The 23,289-nt window shown below is 40.3% G+C and overlaps 1 protein-coding gene across 1 annotated transcript; it reads right to left on the reverse strand.

Moving 5' to 3' along the window:
* Positions 1-841: 841 nt before the first annotated feature.
* On the reverse strand, positions 842-22,336 carry LOC132118517 (cerebellin-4-like). Its single transcript, XM_059528412.1, has 3 exons — positions 21,587-22,336; positions 5,877-5,993; positions 842-1,823 (listed from the first exon to the last, which is right to left on the reverse strand). Exons 1-3 carry the CDS (start codon positions 21,878-21,880, stop codon positions 1,626-1,628), a joined length of 609 nt encoding a protein of 202 aa, XP_059384395.1. The 5' UTR covers positions 21,881-22,336; the 3' UTR covers positions 842-1,625.
* Positions 22,337-23,289: the final 953 nt, after the last annotated feature.

Genomic DNA, 23,289 nt, shown 5'->3' on the forward strand with positions numbered 1-23,289 from the left:
CCCTTCAACACCTCTTATTGGTGAAAATTAGCTTTTATTCTTTTGCATTCACGTTGCAGGATTGAAGTCAATAATTATGTTTTATACTTCTTTTCTTTTATTAAGACAATTGTCATTTTTAACAAAAAACAATAACATAACCTTTTTTTTTTAAAAGGCAAATTAAGAAAGAATTGTGCCCCCGTTTATTTACACGCTTTGTTGTTTTAACACCCGACTGACTAAAGGAACTATGCTAATCAAATAATGTTACAAATGCGACGGAAAAAAATCTGTCCAGAGTGATTTGCACAGCGCAAAACTTTGTCTTGTGGGTCAGAGGAAGCAAAAAACTACTGCAGTCTAAGCTTACAATGCTTTAAAATGCAGAAAGTATGGAGCAGGTTGAGAAATATGGCCATTACAATGTTGTTCACTTTCATTTTATGGATTACTGCCATGATGGATAGAAACAAACTGAAATACCTTGAAAATAAAACATCAATTTAACATGTTTACTATTTAACATTAAATGAATAGTTCACCCTAATATGAAAATGGCTGAAAATGTACTCATCTTGAGTGTTTGTAAGTTTTAACTTTAAACCGTTGCTTCTGCACAAAATATGAGTTCATAATCCATAATAATGATTCATCCAGTGAAAAGGTCCATCCCCTGTTGTCCTCTTACACTAAAATCCACCAACATATTTAAACTTTCTGGAGTGTCATGGCTTGTAAACTGTGTTTGATCTGTACAGATTTCTCTCCTGATTCAGATGACTTTTTCCACCAGAGAATGCAATATTATGAACAGAAGACTTGTATTTTAGTTGGAAGCGACCGTTTGAAGTTAAAAATGCCTTAATGATAGATTTGTTTCTTAAAAAAGCACAGTTTTTCACTTTACAAGACATTATCTGATGGAGTGGAGTGGTGTGGATCACCTGTGGATTATTGTGATGTTTTTATCATCTGTTTGGACTCTCATTTTGACGGCACCCATTCACTGCAGAGTGTGCAAGTGATGTAATGCTACATTTCTCCAAATCTGATGAAGAAACAAACTCATCTACAACTTGGATTGCCTGAGGGAGAGAACATTTTCAGCAAATTTTCATTTTAATGTACTATTCCTTTAACAAGTCTACAAATTTACATAGAAAGGTGTATTCTCTCAAAAAAAAAAATTACAAACTTAAAATTTGTATTTATTTATTTTAAATTTGCGTGCCAAGGTTTTTGAAATATTGCACCCTCCCGTGACGAGATGGTTTTGAGCATTTCCTCTCCGAGAGGTAATGACCTTGCTAACAGATAATAATAATCATTTTACTAAAAACTACACGCTAAAGAAAAGCGACACAAACAGCCACAAGGAAATAAACAAAGAGTCTGACGTGATGAGCTGAACCTCCTGGATCTATGAAGAGCGACTTGCAGCAGAAAGTGATATTGCACTGAAGTAGATGTCCTCTCTCTCAAGATTCATGGGTCACTGGTGTGGTTTTTTTTAGTATTCCTTAAAGACAACAGCTGAATGAATGTCTGGAATTATGCCTCCATTTGGGAGCCTCCAATTAATGCTGAAGGGCCGGTTACACGATGATGACTGGACAGCAAAGGTGGAGGTCTTTCTGTTTGCTTTACAATGGGAAAACAAGAAAGCCAGAAAAGGTGGAGTATTGCCAGCCACCTACCAGATTGCCCTTCTCCAGTTTCAGATAAACCTTGTCTTCTTTGTTGAGGTGCAGCAGGACTCCATTGGTGGCTGCCTCACGTGTGACGTCTTTGTCACCGGCGAAGGCAGAGATGACTGGCTTTCCATTCAGCATTAAATTCACCTGGAAAACAGAGATATAATCAAATCAGAGATCTCAAGTGTGACAGGACTTATTTTATGGTTTCATATCATGGCCATGTTTCTGAAAAGAATAACAATTCTTCTATCTTTATTTAAGTACAGTTTTTCATAACATTTGACTTGAAGCTTGAATATAATCAATACATATAATAAATAATAACTTATATTGTAATCCACTTTATATTTTCACCCAAAAAAATGTTATTTATGATTATTTATAAAAATGTCAGTTATAATATCGCTGTAAAACATTAGCAATTTAAATAAATTACATTTTTGCTTTACAGTTATATTGATTGATATTGATGGATTGTAATTTAAAATTACTGTTAAAAGTACTGTTAACTGTAAAATATTCTTAAAATAAGATTTTTTATAAAAGCAAGAATTATCATAATTTAAATACTAATTACAGTACAATTTTGTGATAAATAATAAGGAAATCATTGCTTTTTAATAACAAAAACATACTTTAAAAAATATGCATCATGTTAAATATATTTAAATTATAATTTACTAACCAAAATAATTTATGTATACATTAATGGGGGCAAAATTGTATTTTTGAAATTATTTTTATCAATAAAAAAGGTTTCCTTCTGAATAGCACAGGAATATTATAAATTTGTACTGAACTGATAACACATTTTAAATACAAATATATATATACGTGCAGAGGGGGGGGGGAGCGTTGGGGAGCACCTGCCCCTTTGCCCCTTGGTGCCCAAAGTGCCCTTTTGTCAAAGCAAAATTTCCTAAAAAAATTTTTTTGTCATAACATACAATTTTGTGAATTCCTGCCCATGCCCAATCTAAATATTAGTAAAATTTCTGAATAATAATTTAGCCATCAATAAAATGACCCACATGATGACCTTTCACCTGACGATGACGACCTCATCCGACTGGGACGATTCCTCATGCCGCGCGCGCATTTTTTAATTGCCAGAGTATATTTTCAACAAGCTGGTAAGTGGTGTTTCATTCTCAGCGAAGTGATTTTGATGTTTATTTACTTATTATTATTTTATATATATATATATATATATATATATATATATATATATATATATATACATATATACATATATATATATATATATATATATATACACACACACACACACACACATTACAGCGGAACTGTTTCCAACACTCATAATAAATCATCATATTAGAATGATTTCTAAAGGATCATGTGATAGACCGGATGTCACATGTGACACTGAAGAATGGAGTAATGATGCTGAAAATTCAGCTTTGCATCACAGAAATAAATGATAATTTAGAGTATAATAAATTGAAAACAAATTATTTTAAATTGTAATAATATATCACAATATTAAATTTTTTTCTGTATTTTTAATCAAATAAATGCAGGCTTGATGAGCAGAAGAAACTTCTTTCAAAAACATTAAAAATAGTAATGTTTCCAAACTTTTGGCCTGTACTATATCCCCCCAAAACTGCACAACTGTAGAGTAAAACATTAATAAAAAAGTGATAATAAAAAATGCGTCTTAAAACTGACATGATTGTACAAAATCACAGTCTGGGGACTCAGAACTCAGAACAACTGCTAACATTAAGTTTAAGGTAAAAATAACTGCCATGAAATTATAGTATCTTACTCCTATGCAATAAATTGTTCATTCACTACATCTCTTTACCTCTGTCTTTATCCTCTTCTCTTTTTTTTTTTGGCACTGTAGCCTATCTATCGCAGACTATGCTCATTTATAATGTGTCATGTAAATTCGGCCTTCCGTCACAATCAGGAAACTTTCACCGTGTCTAGAACTGGCGCGAGCTGCCAGGCCCGTTTCTACGAGCTGTGTGTTAACAAAAGCAGTGCTGTCTACATTGGATGCGGCGTCGGGCACGCTACACAACAAATTACCAACAACTGATCGTGAGCGCGCTCTGTTTCTGACGCACTTCAAGCACTCGATGGGCGGGGGAAGATTGAAGAGCCGGACTTTTTTTTTTTTTTTTTTTTGCTTTATTTGGTAGTATTTCGAATTAATTGTTTTTAAATAGTAGCCTATTATAAAAAAAAATATGTAAAAAAAATAAATAAATTCACTCGTTCACTCATTCTGGCGCCCCTATGGATGAGTGGCGCCCTTAGCATTTGCCTATACTGCCTATGCCGCGGGCCGGCCCTGTGTAAATGTTCTTTACTCTCTGTAAAATGAAAGTGTTAAAATAAGTAACTTACAATATTGTTATTAAAATCTACATTAAATGCATATTCAGTCGTATTAAAATATTTTATGGCATGATATGGCACTTAAGTAAAAAGTCGGGTTTTATGTGTAGTTAATAGATTACACTACATTTCCATATATTGATCAAATAACAATCTATAAAGGTGCAAAACGCGTTTACCTACACATATTTGGGAAACGAGATATTTCCTGAAATATTAAGCATGTTTGGAATTGTTTTGAAAAAAAAAAAAAAAAAAACATAAGCCTATATCAGTTATACAGTGCTTTCGTAGAATGACTTATACCCACCCCCCTTAATGTGCCCCCTCAAAAATCATGAATACATGATGCCCCTGATCGAGGGGTCTGGTCTTTTTATGTTATTTGACTAAACTAATATTACATTACAGTATTTATTTATTTTTTTAACACGTTTAGTGCTTTAAAATAATTATCACAACAGAGGTAAGGCTTATTCAGATTTTCTCATTCTCTGAATTATCATTATGAAAATAAAAACAATTCAGACATGAATTAAAATATAATTATATTTTAAATGTGACACAAATATATATATATATATATATATTTCTATAATAGCAACAGTCTTTACAACAGCAAGACCACTTTAGCATGTAAACTCAATAATATCTCTCTGGAAATAAATGTAAAAATATCATTGTCAATATAAAATGAATAATATACCTGACCTGACATCAAAGTGCAGTGTGAAGGATATAAATAACTTTTGTAGCCTGTCATTTGTTTACATTGCAAAGGTGTTCAATTTTAGTCAACAACAGTAATAATAATATTAATCACTAAATTCCAGTGTATCAGTTGTTTAATGTTTTGTATTAATATTTAAGGTGGACTTATTGATTAGGTGCAAGAGTAGTAGTGATGGTTAAAATAAAATATTAATGCTGAAATAGTAAATTGAGCCTTGTTCCTAGATGGACAGAGAGTGGAAAGTAATAGATCAGATGAGGAGATGGAGATAGAGGAAGAAATAGAGGGAAATATAGAGGCACAAGTGACAGAAAGAGAGCAGGTAACAGCAAGCCAGGAGACAGAGGCTGGTGAGAAAGAGGGAAATGTAGAGGCATGAGTGTTTTCTATAGTTTTTACTATAACCGCTGTTCTTAATTATTCTGTAGAACAGAGAAGAAAAAGCCATCAGGTTGGGACAATTTAAGACATTTCAGTTTCTAATCCCAGAGTTATTAGGTGGAAAGAAAATATATATTTTTTTACTTTTAAATCTTAAAATTGTCTTTTCTAATATGTTTCTTTTTCAAAACTGCATCACAGCATTTGCTGCCGTATCAATACATAATCATCCATATCGATACGCGAATCAGCAAGGAATGCATCACAATATATTGCTGTATATTGCAATATATTGCACCTGCCCCTCCAAGGTCTCTGCACAGCCCGATCGTTATGCGCATCTCGTCAGTAAAGCCGGTAATCAGCGGTAAATTCCCCCAGGTACGTTATTTCACATAGAGCAGCTATTACTACACGGAGCCGTTGTTAACTGAGAAGATGCGCAAATAAACGCTGAAAATGAAGTGGATTTGCGCATCTTCTCAGTTAACAATGGCTCCGTGTAGTAACAGCTGCTCTATGTAAAATCTCGCACCTGGGGGAATTTACAGTTGATTAGAGAACCGGTTTTACTGACGAGATACGCATAACGATAGGCTTCCCAGTTTCCTGTTTCTCTAACTCTGTTCATTATGAAACTCAAATACGATATAAAATGAAGCTGATTAAATTGTTTTGTGTGTGAGAGAGATATAGTCAGTGCTTACTTGTATAGTCTGGCTCTGGTATACTTTAATGACGTGGAAGTTAAAGCTGTAGATTCCTTTCCGAGGACAAAGAAAGACGGAGTCCAGCGTGAAATAGTTTCCTACGTTCACAAGAACCTGGAAAAGAGTTTTTTCAGAGGTATCAGACCTGATTCAACACATGAGAACAATGAAATATCCTATCCAGACTTACAGTTCTGTGAACTATGTATGCTTGTGATGCAAAAATCTCAAACAAAGACCTGGAAAAATCATTTGAGTGAGATTACAAAAGGCAGCAGGAGTGAAATATGAATGCACGCATGTTTACAACTGGACTTCTCAACAATAATTCTCATTAGCAATGACACAACAATCAGGATTTCCTATAGGCCTCCGTCACACTGATTTCCCATTCTCACGGTCATGCTGACCATCATTCAACTCTAATCTGGTGATGTGCCACCAGGAACTATAGCAAATGCAGGACAATCAATCATACAGTAGGTGGATTTTCACTCGTGCAAAAGACAGAAACTATATCTGAAGCAGGATATTCACCACGAAAAGACTTTTTAATGCACAGAGGCAGCATAAATGCATTTATGATCCATTTAAAATATTGATTCATTACATTGAAGATATATAAAACTAGGACTTTGAAAAATTAATTTTCAGCACATGCAGTGGTTAAATCAACACTGTTAACAACAGTTAACAACAAAAATGTACAGGTGCATCTCAATGAATTAGAATGTCGTGGAAAAGTTCATTTATTTCAGTAATTCAACTCAAATTGTTAAACTTGTGTTTTAAATGAAATCAATGTACACAGACTGAAGTAGTTTAGGTCTTTGGTTCTTTTAACTGTGATGATTTTGGCTCACATTTAACAAAAACCCACCAATTCACAAATTCATCTCAACAAATTAGGATACTTCATAAGAATAATAATAAAAAAAAGTTTTTACTGAATTGTTGGCCTTTTGGAAAGTATGTTAATTTACTGTACATGTACTCAATACTTGGTTAGTATTGCTGCCTCAATTCGGTGTGGCATGGAGGTGATCAGTTTGTGCCACTGCTGAAGTGGTCTGGAAGCCCAGGTTTCTTTGGCATCGGTAAAAAAAAACACACTATGAGGTATTATTCATGCACAAATAGTGTGGGAGTTAGTACTGAATTTTTATATTTAGCATTTGGGAATGATTTAAATTACAGCATCATGTCACCTACAAAACTATAATAAAAACAAATGATTTTTTTCTCTCTCTTATTTTAAACGGCGCAACAATAATAAAACTCTTTACACTCTGGCAAAAATGCAGGACAACTGACTTTAAATCAAATGTTATTAGAGCCAAACGTCCTGCAACAGACTTAAAACACAGTGTTCTCAAAACTGATGAAATTTCAGGATATGTCGAAAAAACTGATTGAAGTAAACATCAAAAAGAAAGTGTATTTATTGTTTTCACCTTGTAGACAGAAAGAGGAGTAGACAGAGTTCGTATATTGACCCTCTGAGCACACAAAGGTACGTTTGTACATTGTGCTCTCTCTTTTGATCTTTGCTTTATTAAAACTGAAGAAGAACTCAAACAAAAGGGAGAATTCATATTTGTTCCCACATGGAAAGAACCTATATAAGGATATATGTGCATGAAACCTATATGCAGTTTATAAGCACATATATGATAATATATATGCTGCATATATGCGTATATATGCCACATAATGGCGTCCGTCAGAGCAAGAAGTACCAGTCAGATAAGAAAATCTAAAGTTTTCCTTGTGTTAAGTCAAAAGTCTTTAATTTCTCTTTGAGTTTCCGTTTTGGGGTGCTTTTATTATGCATTCTAGTATTGTGTAATCTGTTTATTGCGCAGTTGATAGATGATTTAGAGATGGGAGATGTGAAATCGCATGATTCTCTTTAACGTATTGACTTTAGTATATATATACTAGGGCTGAAACAGTTAGTCGACATTATCGACAACGTCGACGATAAAACAAATTGTCTGCAAATGTTTTTGAGTAGTGGTTTGATTTCATATCTACCTAATGTGACAGCCTGCAATAATGTGGTTTGACCAGTGTGGCGCTGTAGCGCAAAACTCTATTACAGCTCTTCTGATTCAGTTCAAAAGAAGAAGACAGCGCTTAAGTCAGGGGGGGCAGGGTTTCATATTTTATTGAAGCATCCCTGGGTGCCGCCATTGGCTAGCGGACCCCCACCTGCTGTTAGCATTCCATTGGCTCCCATTTATTTTGGCGTCACTTTGACAGTGAATAACTTTACATCTGAGGCGTTTAAAGACTATATTTGTCCATTCATTATTTCTGAAGAAACACGAAAATGTATAAAAGGTCCCATTACCTTGTATCTTACGTCATCGCCCCGTAGAAGCAGTTTTTGTAAAAATAGGCTAACGATTGCATCATAACCTGCGACTCTCTTTCGCACAGTAGAGAAATTACCATATGGACAAAGGAGAAGCCCATAGAGAGTCCATAAAAGCAACGGGAGAAACTTATTCAACAATGTCTGCAAGATTCTGTGGGTGAATCAGATTTCTCTGTTTCTTTGTTTCTTTGTTTCTTTCTTTCTTCTTTCTTTTTTATTTTTACCTTTTTTCACTTCTACAATAATCTACCAAGTGTCTTCTTTTAAAAGATCAAATTTAAAAAGGTTAGTTCACCCAAATAGCAAAATTATGTCATTAATAACTTACCCTTATGTCGTTCCAAACCCGTGAGACCGTTTATCTTCGGGACACAGTTTAAGATATTTTAGATTTAGTCCGAGAGCTCTCAGTCCCTCCATTGAAACTGTGTGTACGGTATACTGTCCATGTCCAGAAAGGTAAGAAAAACATCATCAAAGTAGTCCATGTGACATCAGAGGGTCAGTTAGAATTTGTTGAAGCATCGAAAATACATTTTGGTCCAAATATAGCAAAAACTACGACTTTATTCAGCATTGTTTCTCTTCCGTGTCTGTTGTGAGAGAGTTCAAAACAAAGCAGTTTGTGATATCCAGTTCGCGAACGAATCATTCGAATCAATCATTCATTAGAGTACTTCGCAGCCGGGAGTGACACGGGGGGGCGCCGCTCTCCTGCGCAGGGCTCGACGCACCGGCCTCGAAGAACTCTCAGCACGGGGCGGAGCTGGTGTGGAGGACGCAGGGGGGCGCCCACGGCGACGAGCATGCTGAGGCGCTGCCCGCGACGGAATGGTGGCAACCGGAGGATCACGTCGGGGCAAGATGTGCTGGATGGCCTCAGTCTGCTTTTGCACTGCTGAGAACTGCTGGGCAAAGTCCTCGACCGTGTCGCTGAACAGGCCTGCCTGGGAGACGGGAGCATCGAGAAATCGGGCTTTGTCGACGTCTCTCATCTCGGGCAGGTTCAGCCAGAGATAGCGCTCCTGGACCACCAGCGTGGACATCACCTTCCCGAGGGACCGCGCCGTGACCTTCGGCGCCCGTAAGGCGAAGTCAGTCGCCGTGCACAGTTCCTGGATCAACCTCGGGTCGGTACCGCCCTCGTGCATTGATTTCAGCGCCTTGGCTTGATGTACCTGCAGGATAGCCATGGCATGCAGGGCAGAGGCAGCTTGGCCCACAGCACTGTAAGCCTTGGCAGCCAGAGCGGCCGACAGCTTACAGGCCTTGGACGGGAGACGCGGACGATTCCTCCAAGTGGCGGCGTTTTGTTGGCACAGGTGCACCGCAACCGCTCTCTCCACCTTGGGAATGTCCACCTACCCCCTGGCTGCCCCGCCATCGAGGGTGGTGAGGATGGAAGAGGGAGATGAGCAGTTTCTGGCCATGAAAGGGGCCGTCCACGACTTCGTCACCTCTTCATTCACCTACGGGAAAGAAAGGAACCGGGGCAGAACGATGTTGTGAGACCGCTGTAAGACGGCCCAGCAAAATCAATCGGCAGCCGTACGGGACACGCGCTGCGGGAGGAGCAAGAGGTCCGTGGGGCGTGGCCCGGCGAAGAAGCTCTCACTGTAACCCTCAGATCTCCCAGAGTGCCAGCCGGCGGTCCCCTGCTCGAGCCAGAGAAACCGGGAGGGGTGGCGACAGAGTAGACACAATAGACGCATAAATCATCCACGAGTGCAGCCTCAGAGTGTTGGATGCCCAGACACTGCAGACAACGCTCGTGACCGTCAACCAAAGACAGGAAACGACCGCATCCAGAAGGACACGGACGAAACGGCATCTTGAAAAAGACGCGAATCTTCCGTAATTTGCTATTTAAGAAACTGCTCTTTCAGCCGAAGCGCCCAGGGGAATCGCCGTCACAGGGACACCGCTGTACTGCGCCTTCACACTGACCAGGAACAGCTCTCGAACACACAGATGAAGGCTTTGTAGAGACTGGATACATCAACTACTCGGCTACAAAGCAAAAATCTAATGAGTGGATGCACCTGTCGCCCTATTTATACCCGTTGGCACGGGGAGTGGCTCAGGTATGTTAAATCCACTAGCCAATTTTCATTGGCGTTTTCTCTTAAACTCAGAGATGATTGGCCTCCCAAGTGAGACCCCATATGTCGTGCGACACAACTCGTAGTGACCGACAGATAGGGAACCAACCGTATTGTTGATTATAAAGGCTAAAAAGGTAAAAAAAAATAATAAATTATAATAATTTATATTTCATTGTAGATGGATATACAACATTTTTTTTCTGAATGTTGTGGTCAATTGCAAAAAAAAGTGTCAAATGCAGCACTAAGATCCAATAAAACTAATAGAGAAATACACCCACGATCAGATGATAAGAGTAGATCATTTGTAACTCTAAGGAGAGCAGTCTCAGTACTATGATACGGTCTAAATCCTGACTGGAAATCCTCACATATACAATTTTTCTCTAAGAAGGAATATAATTGTGAGGATACCACCTTTTCTAGTATCTTGGACAGAAAAGGGAGATTCGAGATTGGCCTATAATTTACTAGTTCTTTGGGGTCAAGTTGTGGTTTTTTGATGAGAGGCTTAATAACAGCCAGTTTGAAGGTTTTGGGGACATATCCTATTGACAATGAGGAATTAATAATAGTCAGAAGAGGATCTATGACTTCAGGAAGCACCTCTTTTAGGAGATTAGATGGTATAGGGTCTAACATACATGTTGTTGGTTAAGATGATTTAACAAGTTTATACAATTCTTCCTCTCCTATAGTAGAGAATGAGTGGAACTGTTCCTCAGGGGGTCTATAGTGCACTGTCTGATGCGATACTGTAGCTGACGGCTGAATGGTTGCAATTTTATCTCTAATAGTATCGATTTTAGAAGTAAAGTAGTTCAAAAAGTCATTACTGCTGTTGTGTTGGGAAATGTCAACACTTGTTGAGGCTTTATTTTTCGTTAATTTAGCCACTGTATTGAATAAATACCTGGGGTTATGTTTGTTTTCTTCTAAAAGAGAAGAAAAGTAATCGGATCTAGCAGTTTTTAATGCTTTTCTGTAGGATAGGTTACTTTCCCGCCAAGCAATACGAAATACCTCTAGTTTTTTTTTCCTCCAGCTGCGTTCCATTTTTCGGGCTGCTCTCTTTAGGGTGCGAGTATGCTCATTATACCATGGTGTCAAACTGTTTTCCTTAAGCTTCCTTAAGCGTAGAGGAGCAACTGTATTTAAAGTGCTAGAAAAGAGAGTCCATAGTTTCTGTTACATCATCAAGTTGTTCTGAGGTTTTGGATATGCTAAGGAATTTGGATACATCAGGAAGATAACTTAAAAAGCAGTCTTTTGTGGTAGAAGTGATGGTTCTTCCATACTTGTAACAAGAAGTAGAATTTTCAATTTTGGCTATATGAAGTTTGCACAAAACTAAAACTAATATATATGAGATATCATCACTTGGCTGCATAATTTCAACACTATCAACATCAATTCCATGTGACAGTATTACATCTAGAGTATGATTTCGACAATGAGTAGGTCCTGAAACGTGTTGTCTAACCCCAATAGAGGTCAGAATGTCTATAAATGCTGATCCCAATGCATCTTTTTCATTATCAACATGGATATTAAAATCACAAACTATTAAAACTTTATCTGCAGCCAGAACTAACTCGGATGTAAAATCACCAAACTCTTTAATAAAGTCTGTATGGTGCCCTGGTGGCCTGTATACAGTAGCCAGTACAAACATAACAGTGGATTTATCATTAACATTTGTTTCTCTCGGACTAAATCTAAAATATCTTAAACTGTGTTCTGAAGATAAACTGAGGTCTCACGTGTTTGGAACGACATGAGGGTGAGTTATTAATGACATAATTTTGCTATTTGGGTGAACTAACCCTTTAAGTCAAGATTGACTACATTTTAAGCTTCATTTTCGGGTATATGCTCATTTAGTAAATATACTATAATCTGTCATTTTTGACCATTACTTTAAAAGCACCAGGGGGATGAATCAAAGTACATTTATTTGAGAAGCAAAATTACTTAAGATATTAAGTCAAGTTTTCTAAATAATTCTGCAAAATGAAGTAAATTTATGCTTAAAAAAACTGTCATGTCCGCTGTCTGATCACCCCGTTCTTCGGTGTGTGTGTGTGTTTTTGTATATGTCTGCATTTCGTGTGCACATGGTGTTTTGTTTTGGTTTTGATCATTCGTCTTGCACCTATCTGTGGCGTTCCTCCCTCCCCCTCATTACTACAGTTTCCGCTTCTAATTGTTTGACTCCACTCACCTGAATTCAATGTCTGTTCATCTCTCGCTCTATTTATTCTTGTCTGTTGCGCCAATCGGTGCCAGATCGTTGTTCGACTATAGTCCATGTGTAGCCATTCTGTCTGATCCAGTCAAGTCTTGTTCTGTCGTGCCATTGTTTGTTGCTACTGATTTTGTTTTGTTTTCTATTTTTTTCCCCTCCCTCATTTCCCAGACCGGGCACCAGCATTCTTCAGAAGTGTTTTGGTTTGCTCCGTTACGGGCTCTCCCGTGTCTTCCTCCCATCTCCCCTCTCTACGCGGCCGCGCTATTGGGCGCCCCCTGCTGGGTGTTTACGCAAGGACTTTGAAGTCTCTTATTTTTCTGTTGGACCTTTTTCCCTTATTTCCCGGCCTGTTTCTGTTCGTTGGAGGGAGTTTTTTCTTTTGGACTTATTGAATAAATTGTTCTCACACTTTAACCTGCATCTGTGTCCAGTTGTGTTCCTGACAGAACGATCTGGCCAAGATGGACACAGCAGGCGCAGATTCGGTCAGAACTGCAGTCACCCAGCAGGGCGTTCTTTTGGGCCAGCACGAAGCCAGACTGACGAACACCACAAGGGAGGTGGAGTTCCTAGCCAACCAAGTGGCTGAGCTGACCACCCACATCCAAGAGCTGCAACGAGAGGCTGCAAAGGGTGGTGCAGCTCACCATCTTCCTCGCCCTGACCCTGAGCTCCGATGCAATAACCCACCACCCTATGATGGGGACCCCAATTCCTGCCAGGCCTTCTTTTCCCAGTGTTCTGTGGTGTTTGCCTTGCGGCCACGCACATACGCGCTTGAGATGTCCAAAGTGGCTTTTGTATTGACTCTTCTAACTGGCAAGGCTAGAGACTGGGGAACCTCCTTCTGGGAGACTCAAGCTCCCTGTTGTGCTTCTTTCAAGTATTTCCACCAGGAGATGGAGAGGCTATTTGATCGCTCTGCCAGAGGTCAGGAAGTGGCTGACCAGCTAGCCAGGCGGGTCGCTCAGTGACGGACTATGCGATTCATTTCAAGACTCTGGCAGCTACCTGCGATTGGAATGAGGAGGCCTGTCGAACTATGTTCCGTGCAGAGCTAGAGGATGACATCCAGGATGAGCTGGCCACTCAGGACTTGCCACGTGACTTTGACGATCTTTTTAATATGGCATTGCGGATTGAGGGTCGCCTCCGCCGCCGCCGTCAGCGCCTGGCAGTTCGTCCACCGTGGAGGACTGAGGAGTCGTCATCTGTTTCCCCCACAGAAACCACTGAGCCTGAGCCTAAGTCAAGGCTCACCAGTAAAGAGGGGGATCCTGGTGAGCGCTACCCCTTTATTGCATCCCCCTTCCTCTCGCACTTTTCTTCCTGTCTCAATTGATTTTGGTGATGTCTTTAACTTCTGTGCAGCACTGGTTGGCTCGGAAGCTGAGGGCAACTTTATGGACCTCTCTCTAGCCACCCATTGGGGGATTCCTGCCATTCCTCTTCCTGAACCTATTCCTGCTCGTTCATTGAATGGCACTTTGATCACCACTGTCTCCTATGCTACTCCTCCTGTCAATCTAATAGTCTCGGGCAATCACTGTGAGGTGACCACGCTGTACCTTCTTGAATCCCCGAGCGCTCCCATAGTTCTGGGGCACCCGTGGTTGGTGCAACATGGCCCTCACGTGGATTGGTCCAGCAACTCTGTCTTGTCTTGGAGTAAGTTTTGTCTTGCGTCTTGTTTGGATGCTGCCTCTTTTCCTGTGTCTGTGTGTCCTGTCTTGCAGGTGGAGGCTGCTGATTTGAAGGGGGTCCCGGTGGAGTACCACGACCTGTGCCAGGTGTTTAGTAAGTCCCGGGCCACCTCCTTACCTCTACATCACCCTTATGATTGTGCCATTGAGCTCTTCCCAGGCACTACTCCGCCCAAGGGTCACTTGTTTTCCCTTTCAGGCCCTGAAAGAGAGGCCATGGACAAATATATTAATGAATCCCTCAAAGCCGGTCTCATCCGACCCTCGTCTTCTCCTGCAGGTGCTGGGTTCTTCTTTGTCAAGAAGAAGCACGGCTCCATGTGTCCTTGTATAGATTATCGAGGCCTGAATGACATCACTAGTAAGAACAGGTACCCCTTGCCTCTTATGTCGTCTGCCTTTGAGCTATTGCAGGGAGCCAAGGTCTTCACCAAGCTAGACCTTCGGAATGCCTATCACCTGATTCGCATACGTGAGGGGGATGAGTGGAAGACAGCTTTCAACACACCAATGGGACACTTTGAGTACCGGGTGCTACCATTTGGTCTGACCAATGCCCCAGCTGTCTTCCAGGCCCTGGTTAACGATGTGTTGAGAGACATGGTGAATCGCTTCGTCTTCGTGTATCTTGATGATATCTTGATATTTTCACCATCTCTGCAGGTACACACTCAGCATGTTCGCCAGGTGTTACAACGGCTGCCGGAGAACCAGCTCTATGTTAAGGCGGAGAAGTGCGTCTTCCATGCCCAGTCGGTTCCGTTCCTGGGGTTCGTTGTTTCTGCGAGGGAGATCAAAGCGGACCCCTGTAAGGTAAGGGCCATTGCCGAGTGGCCAGCTCCTGACTCTCGTAAAGCTCTGCAGCGGTTCCTGGGGTTTGCCGACTTCTATCGGCGGTTCATCCAGAACTTTGGTCAGATTGCTGCACCTTTAATGGCACTCACCTCTCCTAAGGTACTGTTCAAGTGGAATACTGGGGCACAGGAGGCCTTTGATTAATTAAAGTCCCATTTTATCTCTGCTCCTGTCTTGTCTATTCCAGACCCTGAACGTCAATTCATTGTTGAGGTGGATGCCTCAGATGTCAGTGTGGGCGCGGTCCTATCTCAGTGGTCGCACGAGGATGGAAAGGTGCATCCCTGTGCCTTCTTCTCCCACCGCCTGAGTCCCCCAGAACTGAATTAAGACATAGGCAATTGGGAGTTGTTGGCGGTCAGGCTGGCTTTGGGGGAGTGGCGTCACTGGTTGGAGGGCGCAGCTCGGCCCTTCCTGGTCTGGACGGATCACAAAAACCTTGAGTATATGGTTCGGCCAGGAGGCTGAGCTCCTGACAGGCTCGCTGGGCCCTCTTCAATTTAACCCTATCATAAAGGCCCGGGTCCAAAAATGTTAAGCCCGATGCTCTTTCTCGTCTCTTCGAGGCTCCTGTGGGGGAGGAGTCAGCAGACACAATCTTGCCCAAAGGGGTGGTGGTGGCATCCCTCTCTTGGGACATGTAGAGACGAGTAGAGGAGACCCTACTTAAGGGACCTGTGCTGAAGGGGGTCCAGTGGGTAATCTGTTTGTTCCCACCAAGTTGCGCTCTGAAGTAATCCAGTGGGGTCACTCGTCCAGGCTGGTCTGTCATCCAGGAGTCCGGAGGTCGCTGGCTGCCATCCGTCAACAATTCTGTTGGCCATCCATGACCAAGGATGTCAGGCAGTTCGTGGCTGCCTGCTCGCTGTGTGCTCAGAACAAGACTTCCAATGCACCTCCCGTTGGTCTGCTCCACACGTTGCCCATCCCTTCTCGCCCTGGTCAGATTTGGCCCTTGATTTTGTCACTGGCCTCCCGGAATCTAAGGGTAACACCGTCATTCTTATGGTGGTGGACCGTTTCTCTAAGGCGGCCCATTTTATTCCCCTTCCCAAGCTCCACTCAACCAAAGAGACTGCTCAGGTGATGGTTGATCACGTATTTCGGATTCATGGTCTTCCGGTCAACGTGGTCTCTGATAGGGGTCCCCATTTTGTCTCTCGGTTTTGGAGGGAGTTGTCAGCAGATCGGGGCCTCTACGAGTCTGTCATCAGGATTCCATCCCCAGACCAACGGGCAGTCCAAGCGGGCAAACCAGGATTTGGAACGCATTCTTCGCTGCCTGGCATCCCACAATCCCAGCTCCTGGTGTCAACAGCTGTCCTGGGTAGAATACGCCCATAACTCCCTTCCGGCTTCGGCCACAGGTATGTCCCCATTCCAGTGTTCTGTCGGTTATCAACCTCCCTTGTTTCCCACACAGGAACCCGAAGCTGCGGTCCCGTCTGCTTTGGCTTTTGTCCGACGGTGTCGACGCACCTGGAAGAGGGCTAAGGTGGCCTTGGCCCAGGCTAATAGGTGGACCAAAGCAGCGGCCGATCGTCACCGGACTCCTGCTCCCTGCTATGTGTGTGGTCAAAGGGTATGGCTCTCCACCAAGGACCTGCCTCTTAGGGTAGCCTGACGCAAGTTGGCACCCAGGTTCATTGGCCCATACCAGATCACCAAGGTCCTGAGTCTGGCAGCAGTGCAGCTCAAGCTCCCTACCACTCTTGGTCGGGTGCACCCTGTTTTCCATGTTTCCAGGGTTAAACCTGTGTTTCATTCCCCTCTTGTTCCCTCTGCCCCAACCCCCCCTCCTCCCGTCTAGTGGATGGCTCCCCGGTCTATACGATGCGGAAGTTGCTAGATGTCCGACGTAGAGGTCGGGGCTTTCAATATCTTGTGGACTGGTAGGGCTATGGTCCAGAGGAGAGGAGCTGGCTTCCGGCCCGGGATTGGACACTGGTCGAGGACTTCTACCGGCAATGAGGTGAGCCCCTTCCTGCGGCGCCTGGTGGCGTCCGGTGGAGGGGGGGTACTGTCATGTCCGCTGTCTGATCACGCCGTTCTTCGGTGTGTGTGTGTGTGTTTTTGTATATGTCTGCATTTCGTGTGCACATTGTGTTTTGTTTTGGTTTTGATTGTTTGTCTTGCCCCTGTCTGTGGCGTTCCTCCCTCCCCCTCATTACTACAGTTTCCGCTTCTAATTGTTTGACTCCACTCACCTGAATTCAATGTCTGTTCATCTCTTGCTCTATTTATTCCCATCTGTCGCGCCAATCGGTGCCAGATCGTTGTTCGACTATAGTCCATGTGTAGCCATTTTGTCTGATCCAGTCAAGTCTTGTTCTGTCGTGCCATTGTTTGTTGCTACTGGGGTTTTTTTTTTCTATTTTTTTCCCTCCCTCATTTCCCAGACCGGGCACCTGCATTCTTCAGAAGTGTTTTGGTTTGCTCCATTACAGGCTCTCCTGTGTCTTCCTCCCATCTCCGCTCTCTACGCGGCCGCGCCGTTGGGCGCCCCCTGCCGGTTGTTTACGCAAGGACATTGACGTCTCTTATTGTTCTGTTGGACTTTTTCCCTTATTTCCCGGCCTGTTTCTGTTCGTTGGAGGGAGTTTTTTCTTTTGGACTTATTGAATAAATTGTTCTCACACTAACCTGTAACCTGCATCTGTGTCCAGTTGTGTTCCTGACAATTACTATATATTTGTACAAGAAAACTAGATAAGTTGAAAATAATTTTTGAAGTGTACAGACATTTGTACTGAAGAACCAGATCATGCTGGAAAACACAATCATCAGGTTTGCTTCACATCAGGCAAAGCAAATTCTAAGACACTAATGAACTACATTTTAAAAGATTTAACTGTTACACTTTCATTTTCAAATGATTTTCTTGTATTAAATCAAATAAATGCTTTCCCTCTCAGATTTTGGGACCCCACTGTATATGATGCATGAATATTTATAGAGCGGCGCGGCAGTGACGCACTGACTCTATATGAAGGCAACAAAGGCTTTGCGCATAAAACTAGCTGTGATATTGCACTAGGATTACTCAGCATCCCAAACACCCAGCTCTTTTGTTGGTTCACAAAGCTCTTGGTATACAATTCACAAGGGCAGACTTCTCTCTCTCTTTCTCTCTCAGTCTGTGAGCTCCGAGCAGCCTTTCCCAGCGGTGTCCCACGAGCCAGAGACGTGCCAGGACAGGTGACTGGACGGTGTTATGTGTGTCAAGGTGCTGGAGCTCAGCGGCTGAGGGCAGCTGGTCAGTCCTGCACCTTTTTTTTTTTTTACCTTGTATTTTTTTCATTTTCCTGCAGCCAAAGCAATGAGAGGACAATAAGGGCTCCTCAAGGGCAAAATGAACCAAGCTTCCTGTGCATCTCAGCAAAAAGAAACAATTTTATCCTAACCCATCTGTCGAAATCTCTGGGAATTAAAGAAATAGATCATCCTTAGATGCTAATTCATTTACTCTCCCTTGTTTTGCCCCAGACCCATGTGACTTTCCTTCTTCTGTGGAAAATAAAAATGTTGAATTCTGTACACTGGAAAAAAAGGTGTACAAACAATTTTTACTCATTTATTCTCCACTATTCTATTGTATTTATTTTTTTTTACATTGCAGTTGGTTTCTTTTTCCATCACAATAAATTGGGACTGAGGCTTTCAAGCAGCAACAAGGATGCAAAAGCATCATAAAAATAGTCATATTTTGAATCTTTTGTAGGGACTGGATATAGCTAGATGGTAGCTTTGTGTGAGAAGCAGATAAAAATTGAAATCTTATTTACTGATAATATTATCCATGATAAGTGTGAAAGAATCACAGAGTCAGTGAGTTGAAAATGAGAGTCAGATCAATCAGGCTGATCTATGAATTAATCAGCTGTGAAACTCAAGTAAATTTCACAAACAATAGCAAAGAAATGACAAGTAACAATGAACGAAACATACATTTTGAAGCAGGGTTTTTTTACAGTGTAGTTGATTTCCATTACAATATATGGGGACTGAGGCTTTCAAGCATTAAAAATTATTCAAAAGAGCCATAAAAGGAGTCTTGCACTATTTTTACAATGTTCCGAAGGCTGTGAAAAATTGCTAGTAATTTTACAAACTATTACAAAGAAACGGCAGGTGACATCCAATTAAAAGTGAAATTTTGAAGAAGAAAAGCTGTAACATTATTTTCTTGTAATACTCTAATAATCGTATTGATCCCCCCCCCCCCATTACAGTGAATGGAGACTGAGCTTTCAAGAATCAGAAAGGATGCAAAAGCACCAAAACAGTAACGTAAACATAGTCATACACTATATTTCATACCTTTTATAGGCATAAAGGTTTCTGTTAGGGAACGGTTCACAATTTAAGTCTTATTTACTTACATAGTGAAGTCTGATAATGTTTCCCGAGATCAGTGTGAACGAATCATTAAGTCTGTGAGTTGAATCTGAGAGTCAGATAAGTCTGATACATGAACGAATCAGCCGTGAAATTACTAGTAAATGTCACAAACAATTATAAATAAATAGATGAATTATGCATGAACTTTTGAAGTAGAAGAAACTTATTGTAAAACATGCTATAATAATCTTATTAACAATCTAAAAAATTCATATTTACAGTGTAGTTGGTATGTTTTCTGATTAAATGAGATTTGAGCTTTCAAGCATCAAAAATCTTGCAAAAGCACCATACAATAGCTTAATGTGAGGAACAGGTCAAAACTGATGTTGTATTCACTGAGAATATTTTCCATAACCAACGTGAATGAAACACTGAGTCGGTGAGTTGAATTTGAGAATGGGATCAGATCTATCAGTCATTCTAAAACACGAACGAATCATTTAGATTTCTGTATCAATTGATTCATTAAAAAATCTGATTCGCTCACAATGGACAGTTTTAATAATGAACTTTTCATTCATTTCATTTCATTCCTCCTTTACCTTCTGGGAAATAATTGAATCATGAGAAACAAATACACATTGACCTCAACTCCAGCATCATTTCATTTATTTCAAGGATATTTGTAATAAAATAGTTAGCTTTTCTTCAGGGATGCACATCATGCAGGCTGCGTGTTTGATCTGACCCTGCATAATGACGTTCCTTCATTAATTCTACCCCGTCTTTGAGCAAGCATGCGAACTGAATGAAATCAGGTGCACCAAAACACGCAGAGAATTAAAAATTCACACTTTTTTTATATGCTTTTATAAGTGCTTTAAAGTTCATATCAAAAGGAATGGCAGCGATTTGAAAAGCAGTATGCCGTGAATTCAGCATATGCATGATGTTTCCAATTAAAATTTTTCAGTCATAAAGCTAAAGGCTGAAATTAAGCAATGCGTGTGAATGCATGAGGGCAGCACACACCACTTTCATCACAAACACAGCTAAAAATAAGCAATACAATAAGAACAAATCTTTGCCCTTTACAGGCCTGACAGTTTGACTCGTCACTAATGACCTATGACAGTGGTATTTCATGCCTGTGTATCTGCTGCAGTAATGGAAACCCTGCGTTTATGTGCTGGCAGGCTCAAACACACAGTTGCAATTTATTATTTAGGAACAATTTGACTTTTTTTGTACAGGAGCAGCTGTGAATCTAATCAAAGTTATGAAACAATCTTTTCCATGTACAAATATGTTCACAAAATTTATCCTGAATTTTTAAAACTGAACTCTCGTCAAAATAATGTATTTTGAATTCATCCAAGCTGATTTTTGTTGTCAAATTATCCATGCTAATGTCCATATTAAATTCAAAATAATACCTGACCTCTAGACCTAATGCAGTTATCAAAGTAATCTAATTTAAAACATAATTAACTAATGCATATTCATTGTGACCTGCTGTAATGATGACAAGCTGATTTAATTATTTAGTGCTTTATGCCTGTTGTATTTTAATATTCCATAATACTGGTTTCATTTAATTAGATCCAAAATATGTGAAGGTAAAATGAGCTTTAAAAACACCATCAGTATTACAAATAGTAAACAAATTCATTGAATTACAAAAGGAGAGTTACAAAAGGATGGGGCAAGTTGTCACACGTGTATTTTGTAATTTATTACATACAATATTTAGGTATTGGAAAAATTAATAATTTGATATCTCTATATGTTATATTCGATTTTATTTATTCATTCCCACTTGTCTGACAGGCTGTTTAATGACACTGTGACAACTTTCCCCTGGATAATGCCAGAACATACGTCACTATTAAGTTAAGCTGTCAAGAGGTCTTTTTTTTTCAAAAATTTACATATCCAAAACTATTAGTCTAAAGCACGAGCTTCACCGAGTTAGACGGTCTGAAAAGTCAAAGTCTGTGCAAAATAAATAAATAAATAAAATTGTTTTAGCATAGCATGTGTAAAACCATCACATTCAGCCTTACCTGGTCAAAATATATGATTCTCGTTTTATTGCTCATCTCCGAGGGCTCGTGGTTGTTGCTCCTGACCGCGGAAAAAGCCACTTTGGAGTTGGCGGCGCGCACGGAGATGCCCAGAGGCGAGGACGAGCTCTTCCAGTCGGCGGGGTTCGAGTCACAAACCACCAGACACTTGCCCTCCAGGACGATGGGTTCCGTGTCATTCTGAGCCGAAACCAGCTCACACATGACGGCCAGGCAGAACAACAGAGCCACGCAGTCGACACACGCCTTACTGAAACGCGTTACGGACACCATGATGAACGATCTCCAGTGTAGCCAAAATCCGAGTGGCTCTCTGTGTCCCGTCACTTCGCGTTTGCTCCGTGTTTGTGCTTGTTTACGCCAAACATCCGTCCAGACACCAGCTGCTGATTTACAAATCACCAAACGCGCGTAGGTGGATGCACCAAGCTTATGTCTATAGTCATTTTTTTATTGTTTGAATTCTTTCCGTGTGATTCCTACTGTTTTCAACTCCGTAGGATCGGTCAGGCGAGTTTTGGAGAGCGGCAGTTTTCCGTAGGTTCCTGGCGACTCCGCGTAAAAATCCACTCAGTGCGCACTGAGATCATTATCCGCAATACATGCGCAACACACACTTCTTGTCTATATTACTTTTGCGTCATTAAACGAAGCACGTAAACTAAACACAAACCCCTATAATGACCCTCTTCGCACATCTGTGGATGTTTCACTCTCTCGACCAAAAGACACTTCTGTGAGCGCGCGCACACCCTTAATGACGCCCGACTCTATGAACTCACTGTGACACCCGATATGCTGCGTAACGTCAGATGATTTATATATATATTATATAAATATATAGTATTATAACAACAAATAATTATGCACAATTACATGCAAGTAACCCTAAGCCAAACCCTTATTCTAACCCTAACCATTTAGTAAGTACATGTTATTAAATAATATTACTCAGTCAGTACTTAAATGTATAATTACACTGTAACAGGGACACCTTAAAATAAACTGTAACCACAGTATTTATATTATAAGTTATAAGGCCAAGTAGCATTTTATATTATATATATATATATATATATATATATATATATATATATAATTCTTAATATATTCATTAAAATTGTAATTAATACAATTAATTTAACATAATAAAAACCAAAAAGGTATATATATATATATATATATATATATATATATATATATATATATGTTGTCATATATCATAATCATATATACACACTTATTAATAATATCTCTATGAATATATTGCCAAATTGTATAATTAATATTTATTTATTCATACTGTAATATTGGACAGACCCCAAAACATGCATAACAATGCTTAAAATATATTTTATATATTTATTATAAAATATAATTTATTTTATATAATATATTTATAATATATACACATATATGTCCAGTTGACACAAATGGACTTAAAGGCAGTGGTATGTTTGGTATCTATTAAACAATCAAACTAAAAAAAAGCGTACACTTCATTGGACAGAACTGAAATTGCCTGGTCTCAAGAGAATATGGCTTCAAAAATAAATAAATAAATAAATGGAAAAAATTACTGAGTGAAGTTATATGAGGGACAAGCAATTCATGTGCAATATAATGGAGCTGTGAAGCGTTTCAATATTTAGCTTTATGCGTTTGGTGCTGCTTTATGCATC

This window comes from Carassius carassius, chromosome 37 (genome assembly GCF_963082965.1).
Source record: "Carassius carassius chromosome 37, fCarCar2.1, whole genome shotgun sequence".
NCBI classification, from domain to species: domain Eukaryota; kingdom Metazoa; phylum Chordata; class Actinopteri; order Cypriniformes; family Cyprinidae; genus Carassius; species Carassius carassius.